This window comes from Mytilus edulis, chromosome 10 (assembly GCF_963676685.1).
Source record: "Mytilus edulis chromosome 10, xbMytEdul2.2, whole genome shotgun sequence".
Lineage (NCBI taxonomy): Eukaryota > Metazoa > Mollusca > Bivalvia > Mytilida > Mytilidae > Mytilus > Mytilus edulis.
Genome location: NC_092353.1, coordinates 76,490,984 through 76,514,911, shown reverse-complemented (window position 1 = coordinate 76,514,911; position 23,928 = coordinate 76,490,984). Strand labels below are relative to the sequence as shown.

The window sequence follows — 23,928 nt, the reverse complement described above, 5'->3', positions numbered from 1 at the left end:
ATCAATAAAAATTGAAAAAAGTAAATCACCAATCGTCATTGGCGTCGGTCCTGAGAAACAGGCTCAAATGTTTACGGCTGTTCCACCCCGTAGTAAATCGATTGATGATATTACTGCTTCATTGATAGGAGAATTCAGTGTTCTAGCAGGAAAATACAGTACATGTATAACAGGATTATCTGTCTTTCCTGATGGAAGGATGATACTTGCGGACTGTTATAATGATAGATTAGTGATCGTACATAACGATGGAACTTTAGACTGTGAAATACCTCTCTCGCCTCTACTTCCATTTGATGTGACATGCATTGATGACAAAACAGTAACTGTTACAACGATATATAGCAAAAAACTAGTTCTTGTAGACACGGAGAACAAACAAGTAACCAATACAATTAAAACAGGCATATGTCGAGGTCTAACTTACAGACATGGGCAGCTATTCTACTGTAAGAAAGGAAAAGGGATCCAAGCGATAAACGTATCAAACAATAAAGTAAGAACTATGATAGAAGATAACACCATAGCGACTGATTGGAGTTATATTACAACCTCGGGAGAGAACATTTACTATACTGATTATGGTTCTACACTCAAATGCTACAGTAAAAGGGGAGAGAAACGTTGGGAATTCAAGGACGAATCAATTCTGAGTTGTCCTTCTGGAATAGCTGTTGATCAACACGGCATCATATACGTGATTTCGAATGGAAACATTTGTGTTGTGTTGATCTCGGCAGATGGTAAAAATAGCAGAAAATTACTCAATGCAAATGGAGGAATAACTGAATCATTTGGAGTTTATTTGCATACTAACAAACTGAATGTTGTAAGTTCCACAGGACAAATCCGTCAGTTCAAGATTACATAATGTGTATTCACAGTTATATTAGTGGCTTAAGGATGTACAAGGAGTCCGAACATTTGACACAAATTCCAAAAACTCACCTAAGTGCATCCTTACGGCCTATTGTTAAATGAGGGCTATATTAGACATGAATAAAATTCTTCTATCGCTTGATACTAGTATTCTAATAATTGATTTTACAACTGATGACTAATAATTTTGACTTCGGCCATAAAAAGTGTTGAATTTAAGACTCTTTGTGTCATTTCTTTTACATATCTTAACTTTAATTGTTAATTGATAATTATAAAATACAACTTTTCTGTATTATACATGTATATATATTTATTTTTTTCTATAAAAAAAGTTTTTCCATGATTTTTTGTGTATAGAAAACGAAGGACGTTATTTTATTGTACTGGAGACAATTCTCTATTCGAGACGTTAATAACTTAAGGTCACCGTTTGACCTTCAACAATAAAAAAAAAAAAAAACTATATACAATGTAGTAAGTATTAAATCTCCCCGCCATGGCAAAATATGCAGCACTACATATTGATTTATGCGAACAAAAGAAACAAGCAAAACAGGCGCTAGTATAACGTACAGACAATGATAGTTATTATACTGTTATTAAGAGAAATGGATAATGGCCATACAAATGCATAGGCCGATCTAGTTTCCCCCTTTTTGTGGGAACATTTAGTTAATTATATATGGAATCACTGAAGCATGACTGGAGCAGACCCCTCTAAAGATAAATACAACTCAATAGAAAGTTTAAAATTGGGAAGCTGAAATCATCTGTTTTGTTGTAAAGTTTTAAAATTGAGAATGGAAATGGGGAAAGTGTCAAAGAGACAACAACCCGACCATAAAACAGACAACAGCAGAAGGTCACCAGTAGGTTTTCAATGAAACTCCCGCACCCGTAGGCGTCCTTCAGCTGGCCCATAAACAAATATATATACTAGTACAGTGATAATGGACGCCGTTTTTAGCCGACCCTCCGCATGATTATCAATTTCTAGATGCAAGTGAAGACATGAGGCTGACTGTATCTGTTGAATCCTTTATCTTTAGTTTGATGGGATAGATGCGTTAACACAGTCACCAAATTTTTAAATGTTTAGTGAGAGAATATCATCAATATATAGCGGCAATTCTGCTAACTTTTATTTTCTTTCTTCTGAAGAAGTTCCTGTTTAAAGTCAGCCTCATTAAAATAGGGGAACAAGTCGGCAAGAAGAGTGCGCAGTTGGTTCCCATCGGAATGTCGATAGTTTGTTGAAAAACACACCCTCCAAACGTGACAAATATGCTGTCAAGCAAGAAATCCAGCATCTTGATAATGTCAGTTTAAGAGATTTTTTTGTTTGAATCAGAGTGGTTTTTTTTTTTTTTACAAAATAGGATTTATTCCTCCATAGGACAAGATATTTTGGCCATGTTTTTCTATTTAACAAAGCAATACCAACTCTTTCAATTTGTCTTTTAGTTTGAAACGGGGATACTTGTGTAAAGTGTAGAAAGGTCAATTGCAAATGTTTTAATACTATTGAAAGATAAAAAAGATTTACGCCATTTCTAGAATAGAATAGACAGTTTCACAATAAGTGTGAAGATTGGCTTAAATTGCTAATAATATTGATGTAAATAAATAAAAAAAAAAATTAGAAAAAATAGAAAGAGGTGCATTTTAAAGATCCCTCAAAATACCGTTGTGGAGGGACACTTATGAAGTTTATGTATCTAATGATCCATGTTGATATACCCATTCATTTTTAATTCTGATTTGTATCAACGACGTCCTTAATCCATTTGGAAAGAGTATCTTCGTCTTCTGTCGCATGCTTTTAAACCATTGTCTGGCATAATCCTCGACTAAATCCATCAGTATTGGGTTTCTAATTGATGGATCAAGGCTTCAAACACTTTCAACGCAATTTCGAGTACATATAATTGAGAATGGAAATGAGGAATGTATCAAAGAGACAAAAACCCGACAAAAGACAGAAAACAGCCCAACACCATGCACCAATTGTTCTTCAATACAGCGAGAAAATCCCGCACCAAAGGTGGGCTTCAAGTAGATTAAATACCATTTTCTATTGAGGAAACTGTTTAATGTAGAATAGTTCATACGAAATAAACTCAATTTACAACTGAACAATTTATCCTCTTTTCGCTAATTCCTATTTCATTCACAACAGGCGTGTGATGTGACGTTAGTAAATACAAAACCATTTTACCGATCGACATAAATTTCAAGTCACCCCGGACTGGACCTGACTTTTGACGTGTTATCCTTTTGATGTTATTGTGTATATTGGATTATCAGGTATTCCATTACACAATACATCTATATTTACGAAACGAATTGACGTGCAGTTAGATTGGTTTGTATGAATGCCAGTCAAATCAACAGAGATTACATGAAAAAGTTGATTAAAATCAAAAATACAGGTGTGACAGACGGCATTTGAGGTGAAAAAGTCTTCGAATAAAGGTAGGCAAATTGACATTTTGTATTTTATGTAAAACTTCATGTGTTTCATTAATTGAATGCCAAAAACAAGAGAAATTTGATTTGTTTTTCGTTTAATAGAACGCGCGATAATTCTTATTACTAGATAACTGAATTTCTGCTTTTTTCGGCCACTGTACTTATAATTAAGTATATCAACTTGTATCAGCAACACTTAATCTTTCTCAATTTATCTTGAACGGTAAACTAATCTTGTATTTACTTAGAGAGTATAATAACAGATGCACAGCTCCTTAATCAAATTGTTACATGTATAAATAGATGGAATGACTGATAGTCGTTTGTTTAACGTCCAGTGGCATATATTTCTTGCATATTAACGACGAGAACAATTCAACATGAGGGTAAAAGGTTATAATTTCGGACTGCCAATTGAAAATAATATAAGTCGGAAAGGGGTCCAAATTTTCCCTTGCAACAATCCAGCTATTGACCCCAAAGAGTTGTCGCCAGGGTGATTCAACGAACAATAAGCGTTGTACTACTCGAAGTACAAGTCTATATAGCTGATGTGCATAATTTACAAATAACATACGATAAAAACCGAAAAGCTTTTGAATCGACATTCCGTACAACCAAACTAACACAGTCATGATCACTTGTTAAGGATTTTACTCTCGCTCGAAACTCGGGGACATTGTTATATACAACAATCAGCTTTGGGATTCATGTAGAAAGCATACACAATAATAAAAAAAACTTAAAATAGAAAAAAAGACGCATTTAAGCTGTGAGTTTAGATTTCTATGCACACTCTGCTGTTTAATTGGAAACATTTTATCAATAAAATCTCAGAACAAAAAAATAAAAGAAGGAACAAAAAATTTTGAATTCATTTATATTTACAAATATCTGTAAAACAACGACTTTGAAAGTTCTGAGCTATTTAGTTCAGACCGTATATTTTATTGGTGCTTTAGATGGTCCAATAAGAATACCAAATTGTTAAAAGTATGAGAAGCATTTGTTGCATTCGATTTATCTGTTCGTACTTAAACAAATATAAAAAAAGAAGATGTGGTTTCATTGCCAATGAGACAACTCTCCACAAGAGATCAATTGACACAAAAAGTATCTACTATAGATCATAGTATAGCAAGTCGATTTCTACACGATAGTTTCGAACCACAGACGATTCTTAAAAAAACATGAGAAGTAAATAGACAATTGAATAGTTCTGTCTCTTACTGCTCGTTACATTAAGCTATTATCAGCATCATCGTCTTAAGAATTATTATATATACATTTTACAGATTTTAAACAAGACACTTTCAATAGTTCTAATTAGGATTAAATCTATGTTCCTCCACTTAAAACTGAATGATTGTAATTATTCTTTGTCATCTACAAAGTACAAGGGACTTTAAGGAAGTGTGAGATTACTGCAATTTTCATAAGAATAATCAAAGGATAATACGATAAATATACCAAACAAGATAATCTTCTGGTATCTCAAGTTTTACTAAAAGAAATTGTAAAGAATAGATTACCCAAATAAGTGGAGAAATACACAAGGGAAGATAACTGTGGTTTTAGAAGTGTTACTTACGGTAACTGTTAGGAATCGAGTAAGTGAGTGACTATTTAATATGTTTTTTCCGCTTTTTCAGTTCTGTTATTCATATACTTTCAATTTATGGCAGTCTGTATAAAACTTGTTGTTTTGAAACAGAGTAGCGAACAAAAAATACTGCCATCCTTGAAACAATAGATTGTTTACGTAGTGAATTATACCTAATACCGGTATATGTTTTGAAAAATAATTAAGAGGTAAAACAAAAATAATCCTAGTTCTGTCAATTGATATTATTATAGTTTTACATATTTTAATGTCTCGGTTATATGTTTATTAAAGCAATTTTTTGTATTTCAAATTCATATTTAGTTAGGCTGTAGGGTTGTATTTGAAATACCTCAATCTAATTGTTACAGTTAATTCGCACAAAATTAATAAACAGTACAAATGAACTTCATTGTTTTTGAAATCATACCGCTGTAATGGCCTAGTAAGATAAACCCATTTATTTTGTAAACAAGAAGTAGAAAGTAAACACAATCTGCACAATGAGGTTTGACGTACGGTGTTAATTATTGAACACAAAACGAAATTTGATACATGTATTGTTTGTAATAAAGTAAAATATTGATCGAGTTTGATTACATAGTACGAGCGTATCAAGAAAATACAATGTCATTTTGACTTGAATTGAACTCTCCCTTTTATTAACTATGTCGATATAAGTATGTATGTTAGGGACGACATCAAAAGATCGATGTAGGATAAAAAAAACTTAAATCAAATAGTTTGGGGGTGGGGGGGGTCAACATTGATGCAAGTTTTGTTAATCTGAAATCGATTTTACATATATCCCTATTGGTCAATCAATTTTTTCCAAATTAAGTTAAGAGGGGGGGGTGGGGGGGGGGGGGGGTCAGTGAAAAAACTATGTGAATTAAGTTTTTTATCCTTCATTGAACTTTTGATGTCGTCCCTAATATGGTCTCAAATTCAATCGACTGTTTTACAGATTTTTATTGTTTTGTTACCCTTTTGCTCCTTCATGATGTGAAATTGATTTGTCAACTGATATATGTTTCTGATAGTTTTATTTGGGTTTCAGTTTTATTTTTAAATGACACAAATGGCTGCCTAGCCCCCGGGGAACAGGCTCGTTGTGATGTTTTTAAGCAACAATTGTCGCGAGTTATAATTTCAAGATGTTGTGTATACATACTGTCTCAAAATAATACTTCTTAAGTAATTCGCATCATGATACGCAGCAAAGAAATTCTTAAATTTGCAGAACTAAATGTTGAGAGTATATACTTAAAATGGTTTGCCATTCATGGGTTATACGGTTATGGGGGAAAACTATAAACTGGCCATTTTTTTAAAATGTGATTATGTGAAGAAGTGGGTTTTTTTTGTCACAAAAATATCATGGGCAAAGTAAACGCTTGAGCTCTAAACTAATTTTGACGAAATGTCCCTTAACATATACATGTAAGACAAAAAATCCTCTTCCCCTTTCACGAATGTGACCCATTTACCGGGTGCATAATAACATGAGCAACAGGACGGGTGCCACATGTGGAGCAGGATCTGTTTAACCTTTCGGAGAACCTCAAATCAACCCCAGTTTTTGGGGAGGTTCGTGTTGCTTAGTCTTTAGTTTTCCATCTTGTGTCTTGTGTACTATTATTTGTCTTTTTGTCTTTTTCGTTTTAAGCCATGGCGTTGTCAGTTTATTTTCTATCTAAGAGTTTGAATATTATCGGTCAATTTACAAGATCAAAAAAGTTACAAAAAATACAATTCATGAATTTTTACTTCTAAAGTAATTATTGTCACCCCTCTATTTGTTTGTTTTCCTTTTAATCCGGAATAAAGACAATGGTATACGTAGAACAGGATTTTCCTTTTAACAAAATTCTAAAAATATTGTCTAACTTTATTCAAAGAATCTTACGCTGCATACATTTTTATTATATTCATTGTTATATGACATAATATATTAAATAAAACATTATCTGAAATAATGTCAAACCCTTCAGAGAATCTTTGGCGTAACTTATTTTCATTATTATTCAATAAAGAAAATGCATTGAGTTGAAGATTCTACGAACACTGTAGGATTTGTTTTTATACTAAAACAAATTAAGCACGAATAAGCAATAAACAGAATTTGTAACAAATACCGGTAAACAGGAATTTCCTACCGCGTGGTTTGACGCAAAAGACAATGTTTTTTTGACGTGTATTGTTACAATACAATATGTGCAATTCCTTGTCCGTTTGACTACGCTTTAAAAAAAAAAAAGAGAATGGAAGCGAGAATAATGGTCTCAAACAAAGCACTCTCTCATGTGTACAATCAAAAACATAGGTACACGAGTATATAAGCAGATAGAAGTATTAAAAAGTTCATTTATATGTATATGTACATAAGTAATAGAACTGTGTTATTACACCTGTAAAGCGTCGACCGATGAAATTGCAAATCTCTCAATTATTGGTTCGAGATAACGTCTTATTTTCATTTATAATTATCAACGTTTCGGAACTGATCTATTATCCGCAGAATTAAATTAGATTGGTTTTATGTGTTTGTAGGTTATGGAACTTTACTAAGTGTGACGATTTGTATCATTTAAGATAACTTGAAAAAACATATATGTATGAAGACTAGAGGGATTGAAGCTTTCAGAAATAAATAGACGAAAGAAGAAAAAATTAACAAAACACGTGTTATAAAACAAGTTGACATTAAGGAAAGAGCAAAACTTTTGTGTACGAAGGAAAAACGGGGCAAAACTTGTGTGAAGGAAGGAAGAAAAAAGCAATCAAACATCCACTTGGAAGTTTGCTGCAAAATGGCGGCTCCAGACTTGCTAGATGTGAAAACAGACGCAGACTACATTGCACTCCGACGTCGGATGAGTCGTCTAAGAGTAACAACACATAAACCTGTCGATGACGAAGACGACGGTAAGTTATTCATAGAATAAACCTTTTTTTATGCCCCACCTATGATAGTAAGGGTGCATTATGTTTTTCGGTATTGCGTCCGTCTGGCTGTATGTGCGGTAGCCCTGGTAAAATAATTTAAAAAATTATTTGTAATGGTTATTAACCATGCATATATGTTATATGTAGTATCCTAGTTTATTAAATAAGAAGGCGAAAGACACCGAAGGAATATTCACACGACTAGTCGAAAACAAAATGACAGTTCTATGACAAAAAAAAAATCAGGAAAGGACTAACAACGTGTTACCGTATACAAAACCCAACACATAACTTTATTGTGATAGCGTTTTCACCCAGATTTCACCGATCACTAAACACGGAAATGTGATTGTTCCAGAGAACACACATTATTCTTAATTAAACTAGATGCGATCTTCAAGATTCCTACATGTATGTTACTCTGTCGCTGTTGCTCCTTCTTTTCATACCTTCCTATACAATATGGGAACATGACGTATTCACAATATGGGAACATGACGTATTCACAATATGGGAACATGACGTATTCACAATATGGGAACATGACGTATTCACAATATGGGAACATGACGTATTCACAATATGGGAACATGACGTATTCACAATATGGGAACGTGACGTATTCATTAAAAAACGAATATTGAAGTGATTCGAACGATATAATTTGGGCACAATATTTTTACTTTTACAATAAACTATATTAACGTTTTGACAGGGGGGAGATCTAAAACATGATTACCCTAATACACTTTGCTTTTTCGACTTGTGAGATTGACTATACATTTGGTATTCAGTTTCGTCTCTCTTTCATGTTTACATTCCTTAAGTATTTTGTCGTATCTTTGTTCTAGCATAAACAAGAAATCAAGCTTGACAAAGAAATACTAAAGTATTGTTATCAGCTGATCAATATAGTTATAACTACATAATTATAATCAATGCAAAATTGCATTTTCAGTGACGGTAGTGTTTGCATTATGTTGCATATGCTGGTCTTATCTTTAAACTGTAATTTGAAATGACACGAACTGATTGGTTGTTCTTTGTTTAACTTCCTGTTTTTTGCATGCATGCATATGCTAAATATGCAATTCATCGAAAAAGAACAAATCATTATAATCAATAAGATGGGCTTTGTGATCGCTGAAGAATGAGAAATGTTCACTGAAAAAATGGGCATGTTTAGTGTGGATTGAAAATTTACAATTTGATAGGCAAACAAACCTTGCCATCTTTGAACGTTTTAAAAGAAAAATTCAGGTCCAGTGGCGGATCAAGACCTTTTCCTAAGGGGGGCCGCTGACTGACCTAAAGAGGGGGGCTCCAGTCATGCTTCAATGATTCCCTATATAATCAACCAAATGTTCCCCACGAAATGGGGGCCCGGGCCCCTCAGCCCCCCTCCCCTGGATCCGCCTATGAGGTCCATGTACGCTCACAGAGGATGGTACACTCCCAGTTATGACGGAGTTTGTTTGAGAAAATGAAGTAAGACGTCAATACTCAAAAGGAAAATAAGGCGCAAAAAAAAAAAATCAAAATAGTATTCGTGTTTATTTCATATAAAAGAAAGAACGAATAAACAGAAAAATGTTTTTTTTTTATTAAGTCTTTAATAGTTAAACATCTAATTATAACGAACATAAAAATGTCATCTTTGTGTGATGATATTTTTAAAAATATTTATCAAATATATAATTCAAACGTAAAAAGCTGACAAAGAAAAACATGATCAGCTTACGATGTACATTGTTATTTCTTTTATTTCGTATACTGCTCAACCCCTGGGAAAGCTTTGTATCACTTATCTTGATCAAATCCATTTATTAAAAGAAAGTAACATATTAAAAAACAAAATAAAAGAAACTTTGATTGAATATTTTTAACATTGAATTTCATACAAAGCCGTCAAAATGTTTTGTCATGTAACAAGTAGGTGATAGTCGACAACACAAATAGTCTTTTTGTCTTTTATACCTACTGGTATATGTTTTATATAATGTATATAATCCTCTAATGCACCCTTTGCGATTTATCCAATAGAATCTAATGAAAAACAAATGCAAGGAGTGTATTTTTTACGTTTTAAATTAATTTCATATTTGAACTTATGCACTTATTTTCAAAACCACTTGAGAAAAACATCAGTTAGTATTTATAGCCTTGAAATAAAAAAAAAAAAAACATTACAAATTAAAAAATAAGTTATAAGTAATTTGTTTTAAATTACACAGACCTCAATTAGACTTTAATGCATATAGTCAGGCCCTTTACAGAATTACAAAATGGAACTCAACGAAAATCTAATATAAGTAGTGCCATCCTTTGAGAGATTGAAGAGAAAAACAATTATCTAATGTAGACTCTGCGATGAATAACATTATGAGTCAATTTAAAGAATATATATATATATTGTTTTTAAAATATTAAACCTAAATTTAATGTACTTTTCATAAATCATTTGAGAAAAAAGTTATTAACTAGACAAAAATAAATTAGGTAATAAACATAACGAATAGAAAAATAGGTTTTTAAATACTTTAATTTAAAAGTTTTAAAACCTAAAACGGACAATTACACATCTTTACTTTGATCTTTACTTATCCTGATAATATATGTAAATACATGTATAATTATACCTATTACTCGAGACCAGGATAAAATGGTATCATTAGATTTATCCTCCCCTCAAATATTAATCAAGATAAATAGTATAGTTCTGTGCGAAAATTAAGGATGGATTAAGTAGATCAAAACACTGAGATTTTTTTCTCTACTTTTCCAAACATCACCTTTAAATAACAGCATGAGCAGTTTATTATCGCTCTGATTAAGCACTTTTGGTTGTACCTCTCGCGTGCAATCTGTTTTCTTTGGTTGTTTGGCAGATTACTCGTGTTTGTATTTCTGGGAGGGTTTCTTTTTACCGAAATGCGGGCAATACCCTTTCTAACATGACAAAACGACTTAATATAAATTCACAAAATACTTCTAGAGGTCAACATACGACCTTCAACTATAAGTACGGGCTACAACACATACTATAGCATAAGTCAAATTGATCAAGCGTAGAGAAAGATGTACATTTAACAAATTTATGTCTACAATTCAAACCATATTTCCTTTATGACAAAGACAGTCGCCGATTTCTTGGCTTTGGAATGGTACATAAACTAGTCAGCACTCAACTTCCTGATATGCCAAACTTTTTTGGAATTAAAAAAAAATATTCGCAACTTTGTCATTTTTCGATGTCCATTTGGGATTTGTGGGTCCCGAATGCTCTTCAATTCGTTCTTTAGTTAAGCTTTTCAATTTCTCATTGTATCCTAGCATTACTAATGTATCTTATGAAGATGAAGCTCTCGTCTGGGGGTAAAATATTGTGTTCAGCTTTGAACCTATGATAAGATTTTCATGCATGTAACTGTAAACACTGAACATATTTCCAATAGTTGTGTTGTAAAGCGAATTGTTTGTTTCTAGTCCAATACCCGATATATAATCTGAAATTAGGAATAAGTTTGGCGTCCTTAAGTGAGATTTAACTTTTTTAATAAGTATTATTTACAGTCAATTTAAATGACACATGTATACAAAATAATCATTCTTATATCTACAATATTGATACAATTTTCAATAATTGATACGAAACATAATACTACTTCAATAAAGTTGAAATCACAATATTGCCATGTCCATTCTAATCTGTCTAACCTTAAGTGAACTTTGATACCCACTAACATGTTTAACCCTGTCACATTCTGTATGTGTCTGTACAAAGTCAGGAGGATGTAATTCAGTGGTTGTTATTTGTTGCTGTGTTACATATTTGTTTTACGTTCATTATTTTGCATATCAATTAGGCCGTTAGTTTTCTCTCTGTTGAACTGTTTTTCAGTTGTCATTTCGGGGTCTTTTCTAGTTAACTATTCGATATGGGCCTGGCTCATTGTTAAAGGCCGTACGGTGACCTATTCTAGCTGTTAATGTCTGTGTCAGTTGGTCTCTTGTGGAGAGTTTTCTAATTGACAATCACACCACATCTTTTTTTTTATATTTGTGTAATAATCGCGGTCAGTTTGATTAACAAAACATAAATGTTAAAAAATGACTCAAAGTATAAACATTTAAAAACTTTTCACATGACATAAAATGTTCGGCAAGTATGACATATCGGTTTCATGGATAGTGAATACATTGGCAAGCACTTAGCCTGAACAGTTGTAAAAAGCGGTCAAAGCTTCTTAATGAATTCTATCCTTAGCTTGAAAATAATATGTATTATACACTGAAAAAGTCGTGCTTAGAAATTAAACACTTGTGTTGCATGTTTAGATCTAAACGTGTTTAGGATTGTGTATAATTTCTGAACACATTACTCAGTAGGCACATAATATCTATTTAAACACGTTTAAAAATGAAAGTGTTTAGAAATCAAACACATACTTTTAAACTAAACACGATTATAAACACAATCATAAACATATTGTACTGAGACACGTTTAGACCTAAACATGTAAAAAAGTGCACAAATGATGTGCTTAGAATTGTGTTTAGGTTCTAAACTCTATTTTTACAGTGTAGATACCAAAAATGAACCTAAACATAATTGTTTTTTTTTTCTCCATTAGTTTTTCCTATTTTCTCTTTGTCTTTTCAGGTAAAAATGGATAAACAAAGTTGTGCTGTTTGCAAACAAGCAGCGATAATTATAGATTATCGTTGGTCATTTCAACGATCCTGTACGGCGAAAGTTAGAAAAGCAATCGAGTTGAGATGACCAATGATAATCTGTTTATTGCTATTTTACTTATGCCGACGTTGTTAATTTCATTGACAACAGCACGTGCGCCATTAGTTTCTAGCGATATTTTTTCATATCATTCTACTGTATTGAGAAAGGAAATTATCAGTCAGAAAGACCAAAAGAAAATTTCGTAGAATAGTGATAATAAATAAATTCGTGATAAACATGTTTGGAATATTTGTAGTCTTAAATTTTTCATTACTTCGTTTTTCAGATGAAGAGCTTTCAGATGAGATGTTAAAAGACTTAATAGTATTCTGGAAAAAGAACAATACGGATATTGCTAAACGGTTTGTGCAACAGAGAAAAGAAAGAAGAGGTAAGCAATGTTATGTTTAGTCTGATACAAGATACTAAATACAGAAAAAGTTGATGAGTGCTCTGTTCACCCATCGGGACCAATTGAGATCACCTCTGGGGTTGAAGTCATAAAACTTTGCTCAGTGCTCGGAGCAAAAAAATCATGCATTTTGATTGGTTGATTTTGGAGTATGAGTATGAGTATGGAGTATGAGTACAAAAAACAATTTCAAAAGTTTTATGACTTCAAGGCCAGGTTCATTGAAAAGTTTCTGTAGCTCGATCTTTAGTTTTCTATGTGGTGTTTCGTAATTTGTTGTTTGCCTTTTGGTATTTTTTTTTGTATTTGACAAAGTTGTTGTCAATATAAAAAAGAAGATGTGGTATGATAGCCAATGAGACAACTCTCCACCAGAGACCAAAATGACGCAGAAATTAACAAGTATAAGTCACCGTACGGCCTTCAACAATGTCAGTTTGTTTTCGACTTGTAAGTTTAAGTTTGAAAATCCCTTTGGTATCTGTCTCCTCTGTTTGGTATTAAGTTTCATTTTAGTATGACAGATTAAGTTTACCTGTAAGACCAAGCGGTTTATACAACATTTGAGAGATAGAAAAAAATGCAAAGTATTTAGTAAATCTGATCGAAAAATTAAGATAAATTGGTGAGATCAACAATTGAAGAATTGAAAATGTCATATAAGATTGAGGACCATTCTACGACACAAGTAGGTACAATTAAGAAAATCCTGCGAAGGTGTAATTGTGATACAAACTAGATTGATTGACACCAAGCTTTGTCGTGGTTATTCTGGAAAACAACGCTTTCAGAAAACTGTACTATTTTCAAATGATTCTTCAAAAGAATTGATTATAGTGTTTGCATTGAAAAGCATTTGATAATGAAGGGAAACTAATTACATCATGTTCTTTAGGGAAGAGGGGTATGGTTTTTCCTAAAACAAATATATGATCCCCAATTTGATGATTTTCAAGTAGATGACCAAAAAAAAAAAATATTCTGAATCCAGATTTTATCCATAAAGGCATATATTTTATTATTTTGAAAAAAATAATTTTATTAATAGCGTCGTAAAACAAAACAAAATATAAATCGGACAAAAAACCATACCCCCCTTGAAGTTAAATGGTTGCACCCTAAGTTAATGTTGGTGTCAGCTTTATGAATAGGAATATGTAGGTTACAGTAACTCTACCTTGGTCAGACAAAACAAATTCCATAATCTGCGTATCGTACGATAAAAGGAAAACCAAATCGGTTCTTTTGTTTCTTTTTTGCCATAGGCACGATTTAAACGTAAAGGTGAGCTTAATTGAAATTCGAAACTTATTTTTCGAATGATCAGCTACATAAAAAAAACTATAAAAGAATGCCTCTTTGTTGCAATAATATACTAATATGTGGTAATTGTATTATTATTTTTTTAGCAAAGAAAAAGGCCACTACCTTGGTACCAGGCTCTGTAGGAGAAAGGAGGACATCGATTGAATTCGAGGATTTAGATATGACTAGACATGGACTACGACTAAAAACACATGAACCATTACACAAGAATAAAAGAAAGATAATGAACATACCGGAAGCAGATTGCACCGGAAGTGACGAGACTCTTTCAGTTCGGAGGCCGCTTAAGTCGGCAAATGAACAGAGAATGGATATGATCATCCACAGAACTAGTTCAAAAACTAATATGTGTAAGGCTGAAGAAAAGATCTTTAAATCAAAACTTGCAACATCGTTGTCAGTTCCAAAAGCGGATTCTCCAACTGGATTCAGACCTCGTGTAGGATCCAGTTCAGACAAATTTAGGAATCGAACAGACTCAGGATCGAAAAAAGACTTTAAAAAAGGCCTCGTAGTGGAGTCGGATCGACCAAGAGCAGTTTCAGCAAAATCCGCTCGAAAACCAACTGTCTCAGAATCCGAAAGTTTCCGTCAAAGATCAGATTCAGGCTCGTCGAAGTCTCCACCTGAACCTAAAAAGCGGTACAGGAATCCAGTAACAAAACAAGTACCAATGCCAATAACAGCAACATCAGCTCATTGACAAAAACAATGACACACTGTATAAATCAAAATTAACATTTATTTAATTGTTTTGCTTATGAAAATCGTGCATTTTTGGCTCATTGCTATATTTTATTCTATGAATGTAAATAAATGTATATATTGTTCTAAGACAATTAGACAAGACACTTTTCATTTCGTTTCCTTACTATCTTACTGTCTATTTTGTTTTAACCAATAGCAGTTAAAGTATATGTATACATTTTTGCTGTCAATTTCAAGAGTATCCTTAGTATTTCCCCCAAAAAAATAATCAGGTTTTGTAAAAAGATTAATAATATTTATAGTTATTACCGTTATATAACCGTTGATTGATGATTCATGTGATCACATGCGTGCTGATTATACTTGGCTGGTGGTACCCTCTGAGAGGAAACCTCCAACAGCAGTGTCATCGATCCTGTTGATGTAAATAAACCCATCAAAGATCCCGGAATAAAATACTTGCGTTTCAGCTACAAAAAGATCATGAGTGACGCTCATGATCAAATAAAACAATTGTATTCACAAGAGGGGCGAAAGATACTAGAGGGACATTCAAACTCATGGATAGAAAATAAACTGACAAGGTCATGGCTCAAAAAAGAAAACGACAAACAGATGAAAAATAGTACACAAGCTAATATCAATAGAATAAGCAACACGAACCCAATCAAAAACTAGGGCCTACTTCGATTCGCCCAACTCGGGTTACTCGAGTTACATTTTTAAGTCTGATTGCGCATGCGTCAAGAGCGCATCAATCGAAGCAAAAACTGATAGAGAGTTACTAAGGGTCCATTGTTTACTATATTAGCATGGATGAATTTACGATACTAAACCATATTATAGTGATGATGAATAAATGATCGCAATTTAGTATATAATTGATTCTAACCAAAATTCTTAATACAATTATTGACAACTTTGTTGCCCAGGGACATGTATTTTCACCTCAGCGGGAAATGCAAAGTTTTTTCATTTATTTCGGATCTCGGGATTCGATGATTTTTTCCCCTGGGATACAGGATCAGACCCCTTATAAACCCCATACATGGCTGCGTGTAGGCTAAGCATATACATGTAGTTTATGATTACGGAAAGGGGCAAAGGGGGTCCTAATAAGAGCAGAACAACAGGGACTTTCTATACTAAGTATATATAGAAAGTCCCTGAGAACAGTGAACTGATTTTAACAGCTAGACATACATTCACAATAGCCGATAACAATGCATAAAAAACACCCAGAACACAAGAACAGTAAACGCCACCTTGCCCCCTCCCTCCCGAAAAGTATAACGGAGGTTCACATGTGTACATTATAGAGAATATTAACAATTATTGATGGACATTGATATAATACAAAAGATATATATTGCGGTGTTTTAATGTGACTATTGTAATTGAACACTTAAACTTCTATTTCGTCACATAAAATGGCTAAAATCCGTTTAAATCGTAAAAATATATTTTGGAAAAGCACTCCCGTATCTTTCGTCGCCATATTGCCGTTTAACTCGACTCGATTATATCAGGGACAGGGTTGATATCGAGTTAACTCGAGGGTTGTAAAATGAAAAAAAAACTCGGGTACTTCGATTACAACTCGAGTAACTCGGGTTAACCGAGTTGGACGAATCGAAGTAGGCCTTGGGGTAATGTTAGGTGATCCGGAAGGGTAAGCAGATCCTGTTCCATATGCGGCACCGGTCGTGTTGCTCGTGTTACTACAAACCCGATTAATGGTCTTTTCGATAGGTCACATTGGTATAAGAAATAGCATGGAGGACTCTAAGAGTAAAATCATATTATGTCTTCCTGAAGATTAAAGCTAGTACATTAAACTCCAAAACAGGACTTCGGTTAAGCATACATCAAGCTACAAGTTCATTCATATAACATTTACGAATTGTCACCCTAAGCATAATTGTAATATTTGGTGCTTGACGTAGCGCTCATCAACCGATCAATGTACATGTAGATAGTCCATTGTGTGCCTTCCAAAGTAATATCCGATATTTTTGTTTCTAATGTAATTAAATTTTCACTCGACTTGCTTGCCCAGTTTTAGATTATTTTTATATGGTTTATTCAGTTTGTTCAATAAAGAAAAAGTAATATGGGATGACTTTGTGTTGCTTGCAGTAGGTTCTTTTATTACGACACAACTATAATGTGTCTACAATGAACTCCGAGTACTGCAAATAAAAAAGAAAGAACATCTCTTGTGGAGAATTGTCTCATTGGCTATCATACCGCAACTTCTTTTTTATATTAAGGTGCATGTATATAATCGAGAATGAAAATGTGGAATGATTCAAAGAGACAGCAACCCGACAAATGAGCAGAAACAAACCGAAGTCCTAAAATGGGGGTTCAACTGGCCCCTAAACTCAAACGAGTACTAGTTTAATGAAAAACACATATTTAGAACTGACGAGAGTGTTGACTTGACATACAGAAGAATTTGTGGCAGGGTTAAACAATTTATTTTAGATCTCAACTATATTGGTCTTTTGTGGATAGTTGTCTCATTGGCAATCATACCACATCTTCTTTTTAACTCACCTGGCCCGAATGGCCAAGTGAGCTTTTCTCATCACTTGGCGTCCGTCGTCCGTCGTCTGTCGTCGTCCGTCGTCTGTCGTCTGTCGTCGTTAACTTTTACAAAAATCTTCTCCTCTGAAACATCTGGGCCAAATAAAATCAAACTTGGTCACAATCATGATTAGGGTATTTGGTTTAAAAATTGTGTCCGGTGATCCGGCCAACCAACCAAGATGGCCGCCATGGCTAAAAATAGAACATAGGGGTAAAATGCAGTTTTTGGCTTATAACTCAACAACCAAAACATTTAGAGCAAATCTGACAGGGATACAATGTTAATCAGTTCCAGATCTATCTGCCCTGAAATTTTAAGATGAATCGGACAACTGGTTGTTGGGTTGCTGCCCCTGAATTGGTAATTTTAAGGAAATTTTGCTATTTTTTGTTATTATCTTGAATATAATTATAGATAGAGATAAACTACAAAAATGTTCAGCAAAGTAAGATTTACAAATAAGTCAATAGGACCAAAATGGTCAGTTGACCCCTTTAGGAGTTATTGCCCTTTATAGTCCATTTTTAACCATTTTTCGTAAATCTTAGTTATCTTTTACAAAAATCTTCTCTGAAACTACTGGGCCAAATAAAATCAAACTTGGCCACAATCATCATTGGGGTATCTAGTTTAAAAATTGTGTCCAGTGACCCGGCCAATCAACCAAGATGGTCGCCAAGGCTAAATATAGAACATAGGGGTAAAATGCAGTTTTTGGCTTATAACTCAAAAAGCAAAGCATTTAGAGCAAATCTGATAGAGGTTGATATTGTTAATTAGGTCAAGATTTATTTGCCCTCAAATTTTCAGATGAATCAGACAACTGGTTGTTGGGTTGCTGCCCCTGAATTTGTAATTTTAAGGAAATTTTGCTGATTTTGGTTATTATCTTGAATATTATTATAGATAGAGATAAACTGTAAACCGCAAGAATGTTCAGCAAAGTAATATTTACAAATAAGTGAACAGAACCAAAATGGTCAGTTGACCCCTTTAGGAGTTATTGCCCTTTATTGTCCATGTTTAACCATTTTTTGTAAATCTTAGTTATCTTTACAAAAATCTTCTCCTCTGAAACAACTGGGCCAAATAAAATCAAACTTGGCGACTATCATCATCGGGGTCTCTAGTTTAAAAATTGTGTCCAGTGACCCGGCCAACCAACCAAGATGGCCGTCATGGCTAAAAATAGAACTAAAGGGTAAAATGCAGTTTTTGGCTTATAACTCAAAAACCAAAGCATTTAGAGCAAATCTGATTGGGATTGATATTGTTCATCAGGTCACGATCTATCTGCTCTGAAATTTTCATGAATTGGACAACTGGTTGTTAGAGTGCTGCCCCTGAATTAGTAATTTTAATGAAATTTTGCCGTTTTTTGTTATTATCTTGAATATTATTAAAGATAGAGATAAACTGTAAACAGCAATAATTTACAGCAAAGAAAGACCTAAAAATAAGTCAACATGACCAAAATGGTCAATTGACCCCCTAAGGAGTTATTGCCCTTTATAGTCAATTTTTAACAATTTTCATAATATTTTTACTAACATTTTCCACTGAAACTACTGGGCCAATCATTATAGATGGGGATATTTGTACGCAGCAAGACTGTTCAGTAAAGTAAGATCTACAAACACATCACCATCACCAAACCACAATTTTGTCTTGAATCCATCTGTGTCCTTTGTTTAATATTCACATAGACCAAGGTGAGCGACACAGGCTCTTTAGAGCCTCTAGTTTAACAATTTTCACAAAATTTGTTAAATTTTACCAACATTTTCCACTGTAACTACTGGGCCAAGTTCATTATAGATAGAGATAATTTTAAGCAGCAAGAATGTTCAGTAAAGTAAGATTTACAAACACATCACCATCACCAAACCACAATTTTGTCTTGAATCCATCTGTGTCCTTTGTGTAATATTTACATAGACCAAGGTGAGCGACACAGGCTCTTTAGAGCCTCTAGTTTATATACCTATTACAATTTCGATTAATATGCTGCTTGCTTACCATGTATATGAAGATAAAATAACATACAATAAATAAATACTGAACTCTAGCTGCAATTACGTTGTAATCGAGAACAAAAGCAAACAAACAAACTTATACTGTTTTCATTCTATAAAGTCAATGTACTGAACTGCAGTCTTCCTACGCTCTAATATTAGTTGCTGTACATGATTTAAGATAAAAAGTATTACATGGCATGATCTTGTGCAATGTCTAGAAAATCACCGTATGGAATTTCAATTCAGAAAATAAATAAAAGAAATATTTGTGTTTGTTTTCCGAATTCATTCTCGCATGACATCAAGATATATATTTTAGCTGGTGCATTGATATCTACTTTTGGTAATAATAAATAGCCAACGAATCATACTGACCTATAAAAATCCAATGGTTCCTCTCTGAAAACGGAACGGTTCTTATATCTTCTTCTTCTTCTGGTAAACAGTTACAGCTTTATTAATATTGAAGATTACGAACTGTTGATGTGATACGTAATAAAACATAAAATTGAGAATGAAAATGGGGAATATATCAAAGAGACAACAACCCTACCAAAGAGCAGATGACAGATAAGGCCACCAATGGTCCGAGAACACAATTAATTCGTAGTGCATTTCTTTTAGAACATAAATGAAAATAAAAAAAATCCCACCTGCGCTTTCTCAAAGAAACTTTTACAGTGTGTTGTACTACTTTTGGGACAAATTATATCAAATTTATAGAAAACTTCATCGCCTCTAACTCAAAATATGGACAATTTTATGTTTAGGGCGTCTTGAAATCTTTTGACAGCTTCCGAAGTGCTCATTTTCAACCTTTTTCAGCTGGACCAAATCACTACTTTCCTTTAAAATTCTGGACCCAAATTTTTTTACAGTGTAATTTCATCCCCCTCCTTGCAATTTGAGGCATTGAACATGGAGAAATAAATTTGGAAGGGGTATAAAAATTAATGGCAAGTAACCAACCCTCAACACTAGGGACTATATTTGTGGACAACGAAAATCAAGGGACGACAATGGTGATCTCGGACCTAATAGGGTAGAAAGAGTTGACAAATCTTACAAAAACTTGGTATGAACAAAGTTTAATGTATTATAACACTGCTTACAAAGTTTCATGTCAATAGGATGTATATTGTAGACATTAAATTAAGTTCTATACTCATCTTTGCGTGTAAAATTTTGACGTTAAAATTGAAAAATTTCAACTATCAACATTTGGGGCTTTGAAAATTAAAATATTGCAAAAAAATACTTTTTAAATGCCTTAATATATAACTTATCATGTACTAAAAGCAATAGAGTACTCATTTGATTTATCAGACTTGGCATAATTATTCAAAAGTCAAATTTATATGAGCCTGCCCCTAAAAATTTAGGTTTTTCAATGAAGGGGAGCCTTACATGAAGATGTAATATTTTCCAGCAATTTTAAATTTGTGAAGCTTTTTGGTTATAAATAATCCTTACATATGTATTTAAAGTACTTTAAATGGAAAGAAAAGTTACAAATAACATATCATATTAGTTTAAAAGGGTCTTAGGCCAAGTAAGACTGGAAAAAATTTAGGGTCAATTTAGGCCTTGCCACATATTTACATTAAAAAGTGCATGTTGAGGCTATAAGAAATAAAAATTTGTGTCTTTTTTATCATTTCTATACTCATGTGACATGATACAACAAATCTGAACACAAAAAGACTCTTGCAATTAACTTTTCTTACAAGCAGTATGGGCTGAAACAAAGATTTTTGCCTTTTTAGGGAAAAACTTGCATGCAATTTATTCTCAACAGGCTTATATTTAAACCACTTGCTATCCTACAGAAGAAAAGAAATATATTATGTGAAATGAAACAGGTACAATAGACATTGTAAAGTGCATTTGATACAAATTTAGTGAGGTCTCTAATATGGACATCAAATTTTATATACCAAGTTCCCCACTATTGACTGCATCCGAACAAGGCGTTAGACAAGGGTCATTTATACAACACATTTTGCACATTTTATCTGAGATAAATTTCTTTTCTGTAGATTCAGAGTTCATAAATAAGTAAAAGAAGCAGATAAAGGCATAGAAACACAAATATTGACACATTAAAACCTGTCAGATAGAAAGTCAGGATGCCATTTATGCATCAATATTGAAAAAGTTATAAAATGCCTATTTTGACAATAAAATGCCAAAATTGGTCGTTTTTGCAGAAATTCTATAAAATAAAAGTTTAAATCCTTTAGTTTCATGCTATTTGACAAGTTGACACCATCAAATCATTAAGGGAAGTTGCCAGAGTACAAATTCTATATTTACAGATTTCACCTCTTAGGTCCGAGAACACAATTAATTCGTAGTGCATTTCTTTTAGAACATAAATGAAAATAAAAAAAATCCCACCTGCGCTTTCTCAAAGAAACTTTTACAGTGTGTTGTACTACTTTTGGGACAAATTATATCAAATTTATAGAAAACTTCATCGCCTCTAACTCAAAATATGGACAATTTTATGTTTAGGGCGTCTTGAAATCTTTTGACAGCTTCCGAAGTGCTCATTTTCAACCTTTTTCAGCTGGACCAAATCACTACTTTCCTTTAAAATTCTGGACCCAAATTTTTTTACAGTGTAATTTCATCCCCCTCCTTGCAATTTGAGGCATTGAACATGGAGAAATAAATTTGGAAGGGGTATAAAAATTAATGGCAAGTAACCAACCCTCAACACTAGGGACTATATTTGTGGACAACGAAAATCAAGGGACGACAATGGTGATCTCGGACCTAATAGGGTAGAAAGAGTTGACAAATCTTACAAAAACTTGGTATGAACAAAGTTTAATGTATTATAACACTGCTTACAAAGTTTCATGTCAATAGGATGTATATTGTAGACATTAAATTAAGTTCTATACTCATCTTTGCGTGTAAAATTTTGACGTTAAAATTGAAAAATTTCAACTATCAACATTTGGGGCTTTGAAAATTAAAATATTGCAAAAAAATACTTTTTAAATGCCTTAATATATAACTTATCATGTACTAAAAGCAATAGAGTACTCATTTGATTTATCAGACTTGGCATAATTATTCAAAAGTCAAATTTATATGAGCCTGCCCCTAAAAATTTAGGTTTTTCAATGAAGGGGAGCCTTACATGAAGATGTAATATTTTCCAGCAATTTTAAATTTGTGAAGCTTTTTGGTTATAAATAATCCTTACATATGTATTTAAAGTACTTTAAATGGAAAGAAAAGTTACAAATAACATATCATATTAGTTTAAAAGGGTCTTAGGCCAAGTAAGACTGGAAAAAATTTAGGGTCAATTTAGGCCTTGCCACATATTTACATTAAAAAGTGCATGTTGAGGCTATAAGAAATAAAAATTTGTGTCTTTTTTATCATTTCTATACTCATGTGACATGATACAACAAATCTGAACACAAAAAGACTCTTGCAATTAACTTTTCTTACAAGCAGTATGGGCTGAAACAAAGATTTTTGCCTTTTTAGGGAAAAACTTGCATGCAATTTATTCTCAACAGGCTTATATTTAAACCACTTGCTATCCTACAGAAGAAAAGAAATATATTATGTGAAATGAAACAGGTACAATAGACATTGTAAAGTGCATTTGATACAAATTTAGTGAGGTCTCTAATATGGACATCAAATTTTATATACCAAGTTCCCCACTATTGACTGCATCCGAACAAGGCGTTAGACAAGGGTCATTTATACAACACATTTTGCACATTTTATCTGAGATAAATTTCTTTTCTGTAGATTCAGAGTTCATAAATAAGTAAAAGAAGCAGATAAAGGCATAGAAACACAAATATTGACACATTAAAACCTGTCAGATAGAAAGTCAGGATGCCATTTATGCATCAATATTGAAAAAGTTATAAAATGCCTATTTTGACAATAAAATGCCAAAATTGGTCGTTTTTGCAGAAATTCTATAAAATAAAAGTTTAAATCCTTTAGTTTCATGCTATTTGACAAGTTGACACCATCAAATCATTAAGGGAAGTTGCCAGAGTACAAATTCTATATTTACAGATTTCACCTCTTAGGTCCGAGAACACAATTAATTCGTAGTGCATTTCTTTTAGAACATAAATGAAAATAAAAAAAATCCCACCTGCGCTTTCTCAAAGAAACTTTTACAGTGTGTTGTACTACTTTTGGGACAAATTATATCAAATTTATAGAAAACTT

The 23,928-nt window shown here is 33.0% G+C and overlaps 1 protein-coding gene across 1 annotated transcript; it reads left to right on the top strand.

Moving 5' to 3' along the window:
* The first annotated feature begins 7,238 nt into the window (after window positions 1–7,238).
* LOC139491873 (uncharacterized) lies at window positions 7,239–15,236 on the top strand. The gene is made up of 3 exons (XM_071279789.1): window positions 7,239–7,885; window positions 12,931–13,035; window positions 14,466–15,236. Exons 1-3 carry the CDS (start codon window positions 7,771–7,773, stop codon window positions 15,083–15,085), a joined length of 840 nt encoding a protein of 279 aa, XP_071135890.1. The 5' UTR covers window positions 7,239–7,770; the 3' UTR covers window positions 15,086–15,236.
* The last annotated feature ends 8,692 nt before the right edge of the window (window positions 15,237–23,928 follow it).